Here is a 14455-nt window from a genome sequence, read left to right as displayed (position 1 = left end):
TGATAACTGGCCACCACCAGCATCGCTGGAGCAGACTGCAGTGTGTGGCCGCGCTCTGCTCCCCCCAGCTGCTGCAAGAACCCCCTGTGGTGCGCGGGGGGGCCAGGCCCGATAGCAGCATGGGCTGGGATCAACGGTCTCGAACACAGAAGAGCCGTCACTACACATTAACCAGCTGTCCGATGGAGCAACGCTTCCTCCTGGCCAAGATCAACAGTGCCCGGGAGCACAGCCAGGAGATGGGAGCGAGTCGAGCCGAGCCGAGCCGAGCCGAGCCGAGCCGAGCTGAACTGCTGGGCTGCCCTGTGGCTGCACCGGGGAGGGGGTCAGGATGCGGTGCATGGGAGGCACGGAGGGACATTGCACGGGAGGAGCAATGAAGCAGACCCTGCATCTGTTCCACGGTGCACGAGGGGCTCCAGCACATTGCACGGGGGACGCAGGGGGGGGGGGGGGGGGGGGAGGTTGCACGGTGCCGAGCGCCCCATCGCATCACACGTGGGGGTCGGGGGAATCCCCCCCCCATCGCCCGGCCGGCCGTAGGGCGGAGCCTCCCCCGCGCCCGATGGAATTTTCCACTCTCCGCCGCCACGCGGGTTCCCGCTGGCCCCGCCCCCTCCGCGCGCGCGCGCCGCCCGCCCCCCCCGGAAGCTCCGCCCCCTTCTCCCGGCGTGCCCTGCGGCAGCAAGATGGCGGCCGCCATGGCGGTTGGGCTGAGCAGGCTGGGCCGCGGGGTGCGCGGGTTGTGCGGGCCGTTAACGGGGGCTGAGGAGTCGGGCGGGGAGCGACGTGGGGAGCCGCGGGGAGCTGTGGGGATGGGGTCAGCTGCGGAGCCGGGCGGGCGGAGCGGAGGAGAGGGGTTGGCGGTGTCCGAGGGGTCAGGCATGGGCAGGGCCTGCTCACCTCTCCTTCCCTCCATTTTCCCCTTTCCCTCCCTTTTCCCCTGATTTCCCTCCCGTTTTCCCACCTCCCCCCCCCCCCCCACTTTTCTTTCCCCTTCTTCCCCTTTCCTCCCTTCCCTTCTCCCCCTTTCCCTTTCTCCTTGCTCCTCTTTTCCCCCCTCCCCTTTTCCCCCCGTTCCCTTGGCTGTGGTTTCTCTCTCCCAGCCCAGTTCTGTGTGAGGTGATGATGACATTTCTGTGCTCTGGAGACAAGAGGTGAAATCTCTCACTGTGTTGGTGTTGTTTCTTGACCTTTGGGCTCAGCCCATGCTCTGTTGTTTCTCCCTTAGGCCATGGAATCACTGCTCCATCCCCCCAGAGCCATTCCAGCCTGCCTCATTGTCCCTGTGAGGACGAAGCGGAGACTTTTTGTCCCTGAATGGGCCCGGGAGCTGCCCCCTGAAGAGAAGGAGAAGAGGCTGCAGTCCTTGGGCAGAACATTTCCTGAGGATCGCGTGGAACGGGCCTTCTACTTGGCCTGCACAGGTGGCACTTTGCTCTGGTCTCTTCTAACAGGCACAACTAAGGCAGACTAGAAGTACTGTGACTGCATTGACAGTTATCTGCATGCAGCAAACCGAATGACTTGCTCTGCCCCAGGGGAGTGATAGCAGCTGCCCTGGTGCTGTCAGCCCTGTGTCTCCTGTTGGCCCCTTTGTACCCAGGGACCAGGAATAGCATGGGAGGCCGTGCTCCCTGCTGCTGATTGCCTTGTCCTCGTACCTCAGGGCTGCATGGAAGAGGAGAGCAGGCAGTGAGAGCAGGCAGTAGCACAGCTTGTCAGCAGTGAGAGGTGCCCCCATTATTTATCCCAGTGCTCCTATTTCATCCTACAAATGTTTTCAATCGTGTTTCTCCACCCCCAGCAACCAAGGCGCTGCCTCTTTGTCTCCTTGATTCCCCTCCTGACCTCCCTTCTCTCACGCAGCCAGTATCATAGACCCTTACGTCCCTCCTGAGGGCGATGCCCGCATGACTTCCCTGTCCAAAGATGGGCTGAAGCAAAGAATGGAGAAGCTGAAGCAGACTGCTGCCTCTCAGTTAGCGTATGTACCTCCTTTTCAATTAGTCTCTAGTGCTGAAGTTTTGCTCAATTTTGTCTTGCACCACAGCTGGGTAATGCAGTCGTCATCGTCCGAAACACACAGAAGACATTTTTCATTTGCTCAGAGCTTTTTCTTGTCTTTTCAGCCTGCGGAAGGTAAAGGATCACGATCCAAATTTCAGCACTAAAACTTTCCCAGAGATGGCACAGGAGATCTATGTTGAAGCTCACAACAGTCTGGCAAAGTAAGACCCGTTCTGACCAGTGGGGTTACGTAGGACTTGCTTCTCTTTGCTTACCTGCTCTGGTTTTCCTGTCTCTGTATCCTTGTGTTTCATTGGCAACAAGTACTTTATCTTTTGCTGCCCTCATCTGTTTGAACAGGAGGTGGCATTGGTGGTTTGGGAGACACTTTTGCTTTTCCTAATGAGGTTCAAGTTGCAGAAAATTCATCTTGACCTGACTTGAAAAGGAGATGAGCTGTTGGACCGTTGGTGTTGTCAGCAGATGAGTGTGTGCTCAGGGCTGCTCAGCACCGTGCCACAGGGATTCCACTGATTCGCTCCACTTTCTAGTAATAGAACACATTTTAAAACTGCATCATCCTCGCTTACAATTCCAAACATCAGCAGAGGATTTAGGCCACGGCTGGCCTCCAAAGGTTGTCATCATGTCTCCCCTGCAGCCTTGTGCTCTGACTTCATGCTGAGGTCGTAGCTGAGAGTCTCCCTTCTTCTGCTTTGCCAGAGGGTTGCGAATCGCCTGGAGAAGCAGGAGTTTGTGAGTAAGCCTCTTCACAATGCTTGTATCTGAGTAACTGGGGGTCTGTTTCACTTGCAGTTTCAACAAGCAGAAACTTCACTCCCTGGTCACAGAGCGCTGCTACCCGGTAGGTGTTTATCTGGGTGTTCCTTAGAATCATAGAATCATAGAATCACCAAGGTTGGAAAAGACTTAAAAGCTCATCCAGTCCAACCGTTCACCTATTCCCAATAGCTCCCACTAAACCATGTCCCTCAACACAACACAACACAACACAACACAACATCCAGCCAACCTTGATTGGGTTTAGAGAAAAGGCTGCGGAAGAGATGAGAAATTATCCCTTTTTTTTTTTCCTCTCACACAAATGCAGTACAGACAAAACAGGAAAGCAAAGCACAGGCCTGACTAGTAATGCAGCATTCATTCACAACCCGCCTGCAGCAGTTGGCTTCTTCGATTCGCGCCGCGATGCAGTTGGTGCTGACTTCTTTTTCTGTTGCTTTCCAGGACATGGTCCGTGGCAACAGGTACAAAACCATCCGGTGGAGCTTCGTGGAGTCACTGGAGCCTCCACGAGTGGTTCACATCCGATGCACCAGCATTGTGAACCAGGGCAACCTGTACGGGCAGGTGACGGTGCGGATGCACAGCAGGCAGGTGTGTGTCCCCCCCATCCCTCCGTCCTGCCTTTCCCAGCTGATTCCAGCTCAATGCATCTTCCTGTTTGCAGACTTTGGCCATCTACGACCGCTTTGGGAGGCTGATGTACGGCGGGGAGCAGCTGCCCAAGGACGTTCTGGAATATGTTGTGTTTGAGAGGTACTTGGTCAACCCGTACGGCGCGTGGAGGATGCACGGCAAGATCGTCCCAGCGTGGGCTCCACCAAAGGACCCCATTGTGAAGGTAAAGCCGTGAGGAACAGCGTGGCCCCTGTCTGCAAAGTGCAGGTGCTCTGTGTTCCTTTGTTCCTCACATCAGGCAGTGCCACTGCCAGAACCCTCTGCTCACCCTCCCTCATGCTCTTACTACAGCTGCACGCCACGCTGACTTTTGTCCTTGCTGTTTCAGACGGTGATGATTCCTGGCCCAGCCTTGGATCCCTCACAAGAGTATGAGGAAATGAAGTAGGGAATTTCAGAGCCTGTACTCGGAGAGAAGTGCAAACAACCCTGAGGGACAAAGCAGGGGATGTCTGTGGAGGCAGCAGGACGGACGTCGCTGTGCCTTCAGTGCAGTCAGCAAACGAAGCAGCTTCAGAAATGGACTCCAGGCACTGAGAGACTGCCTGAAAAAAGGAGCAAGAGGGGCTGGGGAGGCGGCTCACGTGAGCTCTGAGGGCTGTGGGGCTGCTCTCCTGGCTGACTTCTGTGCTTGCACGGCTAGAGCTGCTGTCAGCACACATCTGAGCAGACGTGGGGCATAGGATAAACCTGGGGGCTCTCATTAAAGTCTGCAGCAGAAGCTGGTGGTGATTCCTTTTCCCATTCTTTCCCCCCTCTGCACAAATGTCGAGTTATTTTACCAGAAGGGCAACAAGCACGCTTTAAATTGGTTTCTCCTGGGTGGATGCTGCACTTGGAGTCCTGCTGAACGCGTGCTTGTTGCTGGCCATAAAACTTGTGATTCATAAGCTCAGTGTTTGTGTCAGCTAACATCAGAAGGCAGCGCTTCTCACAGCTGCTGTGTTTCAAAGCATTGGCTGCAGGCACTCAGGAGCCTCGCAGCAGATGTCCTTAATGGGTAGCTGGCACCATCCTGTGCACGTGGTGACGTTGACAGCAGGCCCTGTGCTTCTGCAGGCTGTGTGTCTGAAAGCCTCACGCCTGAGCACTCAGCCCTTTTGTGGATGCTGTTCTGTGTTACTGTCACGCTCTGCTAGGAGAGCAGCCAGAGTTGGAATCCCCATCACCTCTTGGTAATTGGGGGTGTCACAATCTGTCTGCCTCTCCTGGAGGATCCCACTGCATGCAGCCCTCTGCTGTGAGGCAGTGCTGCAGCACACGGCAGGGGGGCTGGGAGCAGAGTAGTGTGAGCTGCCTGCTTGGTGGACGTGGCTCAGGCCTGACCATGGGCACAGCTCTGCTCAGGTTTTGAACTAAGGGAGTGCATTTTCCAGGAGAGCAGCATTTCTTTCCAGTCTAGCCTTGTCTCCCCGTCACCTTTGCTGATATTTGGGCTGTGATATTTGCTGTGATTAAAGCACTGCTGTTCCTGGGCTTTCTTTACAGCCTCTCTGCTGCAGCTCATCCCTGAGCATCCCCCCCGTTAATCAGCCACTGCGAGCACTCAGGGTAAATATTTATTTCCTATCTGTACGCTTCCTTACGCGAGTGGGTGATGGATGTTTGGTGCTGGAGATCCCAATGCTCCTCCCAAGGAGAGAGGAAGCAAATGGAGAAGGGATGGTGGGATGAGCCCCGCATCCAGCAGCGCTGGGCTCTGGGCAGTTGCTCTCCTCTATGCTGCACTGCAGCTGCCCCTGCTTTGCCTCCCCCTGAGCTCATGACAGAGCACGAACCGCAGCCCCATGGCGCTCGGGGCCCTGATGCCATTCGGCTCCGAACCTCTGTGATGCCCAAACAGTTCAGAGCCTGGATCTCTGACACAGGCAGCATCGTTGCCCCGTTGCTGCAGCACCGTGGCTTTGTTGGACGCTTCCACCCCCATCCCCGCAGTGTGGGCAGCTCCCTGCACCCCAGGGCTGAGCTGAGTTCTACTCACAGTCCCACGGGCAGACCTCAGCGCTGGACGTTCCTGCATCCCTCTCACCCTCCCCAGGGCTTTTCTCCCCATGGCACACAGCAACCGCTCCCAGGGTTGGGCTGCTGGGGGCTTCCGGACCCTCCTCGGCTTCCCAGGGACAGACCTCAGCTGTGCTGGGCTCCCTGTGCTGCTGTGCTGTGTGAGCTCGCCCCGGTGCCGCAGGCAGGATGCGGCGCAGCGCCCGGTGCTCCCTGACCCCAACAGGGGCCGCTCTCCTGGGCTGTTCTCCAGGGCTGCAGCTCTCCTGCCCAGCACCGGGCTCTGCTGCTTCCCATGGGCAGACGGCAGCTCTGCTCTCTGCGCTCTCACGCTTTCTGGATCCTTCTTTCCCCGTTGCCGCGCTCAGCGCTGGCTCCTCTGCCCCCACGCTCTCCCAGGGGCACACAGCCTCACGTTGGCTGCTCCCCATCCCTGCAGCTCTGGAATCACCCAGGCTCTTTGCCTTCCCCGGAGCTCCTTCCTCCAAATCTTCCTCCCAGGGGCAGATCTCAGCTTTATCCCTGGCTCTGGGCTCCTGACCCTTCAATGTGCAGAGCTCTGCGCTCTCCCAGGGGCACACGGCCTCACGTTCCCCACTGCCCCTCTGCTTTGCAGACACGTTTCCTCCCCTCTCTTTCTGCAGACCCCGACGTGCAGCAGCGCCTTTGCCCCCTCCCGATGCACCTTCCTGGGCTTCTCTCAGTTCCCCTTTATCAGATGGGGGAGCAGCCCCCTCCCAGGGGCAGATTTCCTCTCTGCCCCCGGAGCTCCCCAGGGTCTCCCAAGGGCAGATCTCTGCCTTTGGGCTCTCAGCACTGCGGGACACCCCCATGCTCTCCATGGACCTTGCAGGGCTGACGAGAGCTGCCTGACGTGTGATGCGCTTCGCAGCCCCCCCAGAGCTCAGCTTCATCCTCGGCTGCTCCGCAGGGGGGGTGGCCGTTTCCCAGGGGCAGATCTCCTCTTTGCTCCCCCCTGGCCCCCCCTGACTCTCCCAGGGGCAGATTTCTGCTTTGTTGACCCCTGGCCCCTCCTGTTCCTCCCAAGGACAGATCTCCGCTTTGCTCCCACCTGATGCACCCTGTCCTTCCCAAGGGCAGATTTCTGCTTTGCTCCCCGCTGACCCACCTTGACTCTCCCAGGGGCAGATTTCTGCTTTGCTGACTCCTGATCCCTCCTGTTCCTCCCAAGGGCAGATCTCTGCTTTGTTCCCTCCTAACCCCCCCTGACTTTCCCAAGGACAGATCTCCTCTTTGCTCCCCCCTGATCCCCCCTGTTCCTCCCAAGGGCAGATCTCTGCTTTGCTGACCCCTGATCCCCCCTGTCCCTCCCAAGGGCAGATCTCTGCTTTGCTGACCCCTGATCCCCCCTGTTCCTCCCAAGGGCAGATCTCTGCTTTGCTGACCCCTGATCCCCCCTGTTCCTCCCAGGGGCAGATCTCTGCACTCTGGGATTTCCTTGGCTCAGCATCCCCCCTCTCAGTGCTCACTGCAGAGATCCAGGTGTCCCCGCGCCCCCCCAGACCCCCACCCCTCTCAGCCTGCTGTGCTCTGTGCTCCTCGGTCCCCCTCCACCCGGGTTTGCCGCCCCCTTTGAGAACCCTGCACACATCCAGCTGCGCTCCTCCCTGCCCCCCAGCCCCCCTCTCTGTGTCCCATGGGGAGACCCCCGCCTCTGCACTCCTGCTCCTGGTGGGCAGCCCCTCGCTCCCCCCCCCACAAGCAGCAGGCTGGCTGCCACCCTTCCCCAGCGCCTTCATGGGGCTGCTTCCCACCGTTGGGACCCCCCCGGTTCCCTCCTGCTGGGACGCAGACCCCCCCGGGGCACTCAGTGCTTCCCAGGGACAGACCTCAGCCCTCGGCCCCACACTCCCTGCACTCAGTGCTACACACAGGGCATCAGTGCCAGAGGGCTGCATGGCCACCGAGGGTGACATCGGACCCTCACCAGCGCCCGTGCCCCCCCCACCAGCACCATCCTCCTGTCCCTCTGCCGTCCCCTCGCTGTCCCCCATCATTGGGGTCTCGGATGCAGAGCTGGCGGTGATGCACTGAGAGGGGTCCACATCCCCATCCTGCAGGTTGGGATCTGGGCTGCTCCCTGCTGGAGGCGGCGGGGGGGTCTCTATCAGACCGGGCTGCGCCCCCCCGCCATCCTCCTCCTGCTCACGTCCCCGTTTCAGATCGCTGCTCTCTCTGCTTCCTTTCAGGCTGCGTTTCGCTCTGGAGCGGTTGATGGCTCTGATGGCGAACCCCAAACTTCTGAAAGCCTTTTGTGGGGGCGGCTTAAGGCTCGGGGGGGTCCCCGCCGTGTCCCCGGGGGGGTCGGAGGTCGGAGATTCGCCGCTATTCTGCTTTTGCCTCAGCATCTCCTCCTGGAGCAGCTCCCACGGACAAACCTCGGCGGGGGTGGGGGGAGCGGAGCGCAACCCCGACGGGGGGGACGCGGGTTTCGCTGCCGTCCCCGCAGGCGGCCCCGGAGGCTCCGCGCTGTTCCCGTGGCGGTGCGGGAGGCTCTGGTAGCGCACGGGGGGGGGCGGGGGGGTCCTCTTCACCACCACGCGCACCCGCCCCGCGGGATGGGGGCCGTCCGCGCTGACGCTTTTAACGGGCGCGTAAGTGACGCGTTTCGTCCCCTTGCTGTCAGCCGGGGGGGAAGCATCACGGGGGGGACCCCCGTCCGGCAGCGGGGCGGGGGGGGTGGCAGCGGCCGGGGTTGCGGCGGTGCAGCGGGACACCCCTTCCTGCTCCGAGGGTGCCGAGGACGGGGTGACCGCGCCCGCACCGGCGCTCAGCGACTTCTGCAGAAGCACCGCGCGGAGCCGGGTGGGCTGCCCGTGCCCCCCGAGCTGCTGGGCGCTGGCCGATCTGGGCAGCAGCGGAGCGGCGCACAGAGATTCGTTGTCGGAAGGCTCCGCGCAGCCCCCCGCCGCCGCGTCCGGATGCTCGGAGCTGCGGGATCGGAGCTGGCCGCCCCCCTCCCGTCCCCCCCCGCCGGTACCGTCGTGCGGCCGTTTGGACGAAGAGCGGCGGCTGCCGGAGCTGCGGGCCGGGGGCGGCGCGGGGAGGTGCGGGTTGCGGGCCGCCATCCGCCTCGTCCGCAGCATCTCCAGCTGCGCGTACAGCTGCTTCAGCTCCTCCTGGGGGGGTGGGGGACAAAAGGGGGGGAGCGCGTCCGACGGGACCGAACCGGGACCCGACGCCGCGCCCGTCCGATCCGCACCGCCCCGCGATGCGCCCTCACCGCGTCCCCGCGAAGGGGAGACCGCCCAGCCCCGTCCTCCCACCGGCCCCCCCGCTTTGCATCAGGAGAAAGATCGCAACAGGCACCTCTTCCTGTGCGGAGCGGCACAGCGAGCGTCAAAAGAAGGTCCCGAGCGTGTCACCCACCCGGATGTCATCGGGGTCGAAGCTGCGCTCGCTCCATGCGGACGCGATGCTGCTGCTCAGCCCGGAGCGCCGCGCGTCCACCTCATCCTCGTACACCTCCGCCGCGATCTCCTCCCGCAGCGGCGATCCGGCGTGCAGGAACTGCGGCGGGGCAGCTCGAAGGGAGCCCCAAACACATCGGAGCCCGCGGCCACTTCCCCATAACCGCCGCCCCATAACCGCCTCTGCATTGCCTACTTCCCCATAAACCACCCGCACTGCCCACCTCCCCATATCCCACCTCCCCATAGCCACCTCCCATACCCGTCACCTCATAATCACCACTACCCACCTTCCCATAATCATCACCCCATAGCCACCACCTTAGAACCGCTGCCCACCTCCTCGTATCCCATCTCCCCACAGCCCAACACCCCATAGCCACCTCCCCATAGCCATCATCCCACACCCAACACCCCACAGCCACCACCTCATAACCACCGCCCCGCTGCCCACCTCCCCATATCCCACCTCCCCATAGCCACCATAACCCCGTTACCCACCTCCATCATATCCACCACCCCCCTGCCCACCTCCCTATAACCACCACCCCACTGCCCTCCTCCTCATATCCCACCTCCCCACTGCCCAACTCCCCACGGCCACCACCCCACCGCTCACTATCCCACACCGCCACCCCACGGGCCACCTCCTCATAGCCATCATCCCATATCCACCACCACCCCACCGCCTCCCCATCCCCCATAGCCGCGGGCTTAGGGCCGTGCGTTACCTTGGGGACAAAAAGCAGCCCCAGGGTGACGGTGACGGTGCCGTGGGTGTGGGCGAAGCAGAGCAGCAGCATCCAGTCGGGGTGCAGCGACGGCACCGCGATGAACCTGGAGGGGGGAAGGAGGCACCGCGGGGTCCCACAGCTCCAACCCCACACCCACGGTGCAGAGGAATGCTTTGCGGCCACGTGGGCATCCCGCACCGTACCTGACGGCGTGGAAAGCGGCCGAGAGGAGCAGCTCATTGTGCAGCGCAATGCCCATATAGCGCGGCTCGTGGAAGGCGGAAGGCACCACACGCGCAGCCCAGCACAGCGCGCTGCCCCACAGCAGGAGCAGCAGCTCGGCTGCAGGACAAAGCACACGGCATGGGCACCTCTGTGGGTACGCGGAGCAGCGGGGAGGGCTGCGGGCACCCGGGGAGGGGGCGCTCAGCCGTCTCTCACCGACCACCATCATGTAATCCCAGCGGTCGTGGCTGCAGACGGAGAAGTGCAGCCCTCGGGCAGTCTGCGCACGGACCACCAGCGGGACGTTCCGGCCGACGTTCTCCAATGCTGCCACGGTCCACGCTGCCAGAAACCACAGCGGGGGCAGCAGCAGCAGCCCCAGAGCCCGCAACACGCGCCCGCTGGCCGTGTAGGACACACGCTGCGCTGCACGGACCAGGAACGCCCTCAGCACCCTGCGGGACACCGGGGGTGAGCGTGGGGTCGGACCTCATCCAGCATCCCAGCAGGACCCCCCCCCCCGTTCCCCATTACCTGTACAGCTTTAGGGTGATGGTGCCGTACACGATGGCGAAGCCCAGCACACGCACCCAGCGCAGAGCGATGCAGCGGAAGGTGCTGGGCTTGAAGTAGAGGATGAAGACCTGTGGGGGGGGGATGGGGGATGGTGGTGGTGGTGCGGGGCTGCAGAGCCGTGCCCGTGTTCAGCGCACAGATCCCGAGGTGTCGGGGAGAAAGGGGAAAGGCTGTGGCAAGTGGCAGCCTGGGGACGGCCGGGCTCCCAGCCCAGCCTTTGCTCTCTGGCACACAGAGGGGGTTTGGGCGGGGGTCCCACGGCCATGGCGAGGAGGAAGGAGGTTTGGTTTCCTAAGAAGATTCTGCCCACAGCTGTCAGATCTGTGACGGCAATGCCGACAGTGCTGTGTCCTGCGTGGCGCCATCCTGACCCACGGCAAAGCCCCGTGGGACCCAGTTCTGCCCCATGGCAGCAGGGTGCAGCCCACGGTCTGTGGGGCTTTCTGCAGGGAGGTGCGGGAGCAGCAGGGGGGGAATTTGGCCGCGCACTCACAGGGAAGTAGAGCAGCAGCGACCCGAAGAGGATCGTCTCCAGGAGCACAACGCCCGAAGCCCGGATCCTCTGCGGGGACAGAGGGCCATCAGCAGCGCCCGGGGCCCGGAGGGGGGGCGTCCCTCGGGGGGGGGGGCCCGAGGAGATGGGATCGTGAGGACCCCGCGCTGCTCTCGCCTTGCTCCGCCGGCAGTGATAAGCGAGCAGCATGCAGAGGAACACGGCCAGCATGCAGCACGCCTGGCAGCACAGCACGGCCGCACGCAACGCGCGATCCTCCTGCACCTCGCAGGGCGCATCGTCCCGGCAGTTCGCACAGCCCTCCCGGCACCGGCGGCACGCCAAGCGAGCGGCATCCTCAGGCGGCACTGCGGATGGAACGGGAGGGGGGGGGGATTTGGGGGGTCCCAAAGCATCGCCCCGTGCGCCCTGCGGGGCTTTGGGGGGGGGGGTCGGGGGGTCGCACGGCACGCACCTGCCCCGCCGCTGAGCCCGTAGAAGCCCGGCTTGCAGCGACACGCGTACTGCCCCAACACGAAGCCGCGGTTCTGCTGCGGGACGCACTGCGGGGTGGGGGTACGGCTGCTCTGCGGGGTCGTCCCGCACTGCGCTCGTAACCCCACAGGGCAGCGGGGGCTGCGGCGGCTCGGTGACAGCCGATTCCCCCCCCTCCACCTCCTCCGCAACGCAGCGGTTAAACATTTGGGAATTAAAAGCCAAAGCCTGGCACCCAAATCCCCCCCTAAAACCTAAATGGACACCTAATGCGGCGCGCTGCTAATCCGGGGGGGCGGAGCGGCCCCTAATCCATGCGGGTGGGGGGGACGGGGGGCACCTCCGGGGGTCGGGACGCCGCTCAGACCCGTCGGGTTCGCCCCGAACTCTGAGTTGGGGTGGGCGCAGCCGATGGGGGGGTCAGCGCCAACCCCCCCGGGGATGCTCTGCCCATCGGTCCCCGCTGTCCCGACGCGGGTGGCAGCCGGGTCACCCCACGGCGCTGCCGAGGGAGGGAGATTTGCACAATAAACCGCAGAGCGGTGCGGGAGCGGCAGATGGGGGCGGGGGGGGGGGGGCGGATCAGCACCGACGGACGGGCGGAGGGGACGGTGCGACGGGGGGAGGGGGGAGCGGGGCGGCCCCACTGCGCGAGGGGATCCGACCGGGCTCTAGAAGGTGGGGGGGGGGGGAAGTGGGGGGTTTAATGCTGGGATCGGTGCCGTCTGGGTACCTGGGTGCTGTTGAGATCGCAGCGGTGGGTGCCCGCGAACCACCCCGTCCCGCTGTCGCATTGATCGATGCCCACATCCCGCAGCTCGATGTCCACCCGCACGGCTCCCCTGCAAAGCCGCGATGGGGTCAGACCGGGAGGGGGCACACGGGAACCGGGGGGGTTGGGGGGGGGGGGAAACAGCGGTGGCAGAGCCGGGTGCCGGGACACAGAGCCATCTGGAGAGGTCCTGCCCCTCGGGAGGGTCTCACACCCACAAGTGCACAGCACTGCACACACGTGCATGCACAGCAACACGCGTGTGTCTCCCAGCATCCCCCAAAGATGCACACGCATGCATGCAGTCTCACATGCACGCATGCACACACGTGCACACACACATATTCATGCACTCACACACGTGCACACGCACACACAGCTGCACAAACACGCTTCCCAACACGCACACACACGCACACGCCAACACAAATGCATGCACACAAGTACATCTCCCCATCCCTCCCCTCTCCTCCCCCTCTCACTCACTTGAACTCGGGGCTGAGGTCGGGCTTCAGCCCATAGAAGGCAGCAGACAGAGCGACGGCCCAAACGGGGACGAATTTCCCATCTCGGCACTCGAGGAACGGCTGCGACCACCGCACGTGGCCCGGCCCCGCCACGTACCCATCGCCCCGCCGCCACTTGGGGGTCTCCATGGAGCGCAGGTCGTTGCTCAGCACCCGTTTGCGGAGCGGAGGACCGCGTCGTTCCCGCAGCTCCGCCACCCATTCGCCGTCCGAGCTGCGGTTCCCCGGCGCGGACACGTCCCGAAGGTGGATCTCCCCGTCGACGGCCGTGGCTTGCAGCACCAGGCGGGGGGAGGGGGCAGCCGGGTGGGCGTCCAGGGCCAGCAGGGAGCGGCGCGCCCATGGGTGCCCCCCCGCCAGGCTGCGCGTCAACGCCTGGTACCATTCCACGTCCTCGGCCACGCTGGCCTCGCGGAGGTCGTTGCCCTGCAGCAGCATGTTGAGGAAATTGGCCGCCTGGGTCAGAGCTTCGGGGGCGGCCCGCAAGGCGGCTCGCAGCGCCGGGGGGGGGTCGGGCCCCGGGGGTCTCAGCGCGGCGCTGCGGCTGCAGTTGGTGAGGGCCAAACGCCGCGCGTCGCCCGTCCGCAGGAAGGAAAGCGCCGCGGAGCCCTCCGGGTCCCCCCGCGGATCCGTCGGGGGGTCGTCGGGGGGCGGCGGAGCCCCCGCCCGCAGCGGCAGAAGCAGCAGCAGCAAGAGGAGGAGAAGGAGGGCGGCCGGAGCGCCCCAGAGCGGCGGCCCCCCCGGGGGGGTCATGGTGGCACGGTGCCCGCGAGCCGCGCTCCGACCGCCGCCTGCTTTCCTCCTTCGCAGACGTCACGGCCCCACGCTGCGCTCGGCGCTGCTCTGACCGCCCCGACCCCCCCGTCCCCGTCCCCCGCCCGTCCCCACCCGGTGCTGCCGTCGGGCTCCGGTTCCGCCGCGGGGAGCTCAACAACCCCCCCCCCCCCCCCCGGATCGGCCGTGACGGAAGAGCATCCCGACGGGCCGCCATGGCAACCGGGTGCCGGCCCCACAGCCTCACAGCCCCATATCCCCGCATCCCACTGCCCTGTCATCCCAGTATCCCAACATCTCAGCACCCCGTTACCCCAGAAACCCGTGATGCCACCATCCCAGCACCCCCACGTCCCGTTATCCCTGCGTCCTGTTATCCCAGCATCACAGCACCCTGTTATTCCAGTATCCAGTTATCTCAGCATCCCATTATCTCGGCACCTCTGCTCTCAGCATCCTCACATCCCGCTTCCCATCACCCCAGCATCCCGTTATCCCAACATCCCAGCATCCCGTTATCCCAGTATCCCAGAACCCAGCATCCCATAATCCTGCTCCCCGTCTCCCCTTCAGAGGATGCTGAGAGCCCCCAAAACACGCAGGGACGGACGTGGGGAGGGGGGGCACGCAGGGCAGCCTGTGGCCCGGGATGGGGGGCGTCCGGTTCCCTCCTGGCTGAGAGGGGAAACTGAAGGTGCAGGAACGGCAGCGCCGTGCCTCAATTTCCCCACTCGGCCGAGGGGGCGTGGCTTCAAGGGCGTGGGCGTGGCCTCAAGAGACACGGGCGGGGCCTCGAGAACGTGGGCGTGGCCTCGCAGACGATGGGCGGTGCCTGGAGGGGGCGTGGCCATTTGCGTTATGGGCGTGGCCTCGGGGATCGTGGACTGGAGCCTGGTGAGGGGGCGTGGCCAAGACCGGAAGCTGAGGGGCGTGGC

General features: G+C 63.7%; 2 protein-coding genes across 2 annotated transcripts; one reads left to right on the top strand and one right to left on the bottom strand.

The window, feature by feature from the left end:
• Positions 1-689: 689 nt before the first annotated feature.
• Positions 690-4011, top strand: MRPL45 (mitochondrial ribosomal protein L45; the record flags this gene model as incomplete). The annotated part of the gene is made up of 8 exons (XM_079546979.1): positions 690-734; positions 1232-1427; positions 1870-1987; positions 2133-2231; positions 2827-2875; positions 3259-3408; positions 3482-3655; positions 3821-4011. 8 exons carry the CDS (start codon positions 690-692, stop codon positions 3878-3880), a joined length of 891 nt encoding a protein of 296 aa, XP_079403105.1. The 3' UTR covers positions 3881-4011.
• A 1454-nt stretch (positions 4012-5465) lies between these two features.
• On the bottom strand, positions 5466-13352 carry GPR179 (G protein-coupled receptor 179; the record flags this gene model as incomplete). Its single annotated transcript, XM_079547192.1, has 11 exons — positions 12706-13352; positions 12181-12289; positions 11428-11515; positions 11130-11320; positions 10953-11021; positions 10418-10527; positions 10100-10338; positions 9862-10000; positions 9656-9761; positions 8884-9024; positions 5466-8633 (listed from the first exon to the last, which is right to left on the bottom strand). Exons 1-11 carry the CDS (start codon positions 13182-13184, stop codon positions 5466-5468), a joined length of 4839 nt encoding a protein of 1612 aa, XP_079403318.1. The 5' UTR covers positions 13185-13352.
• Between the last annotated feature and the right edge of the window lie 1103 nt (positions 13353-14455).

This window comes from Tetrao urogallus (assembly GCF_951394365.1).
Source record: "Tetrao urogallus genome assembly, chromosome: 26".
NCBI classification, from domain to species: Eukaryota; Metazoa; Chordata; class Aves; order Galliformes; family Phasianidae; genus Tetrao; species Tetrao urogallus.
The sequence above is the reverse complement of the archived record's forward strand: the minus strand, read 5'-3'. Positions and strand labels throughout refer to the sequence as shown.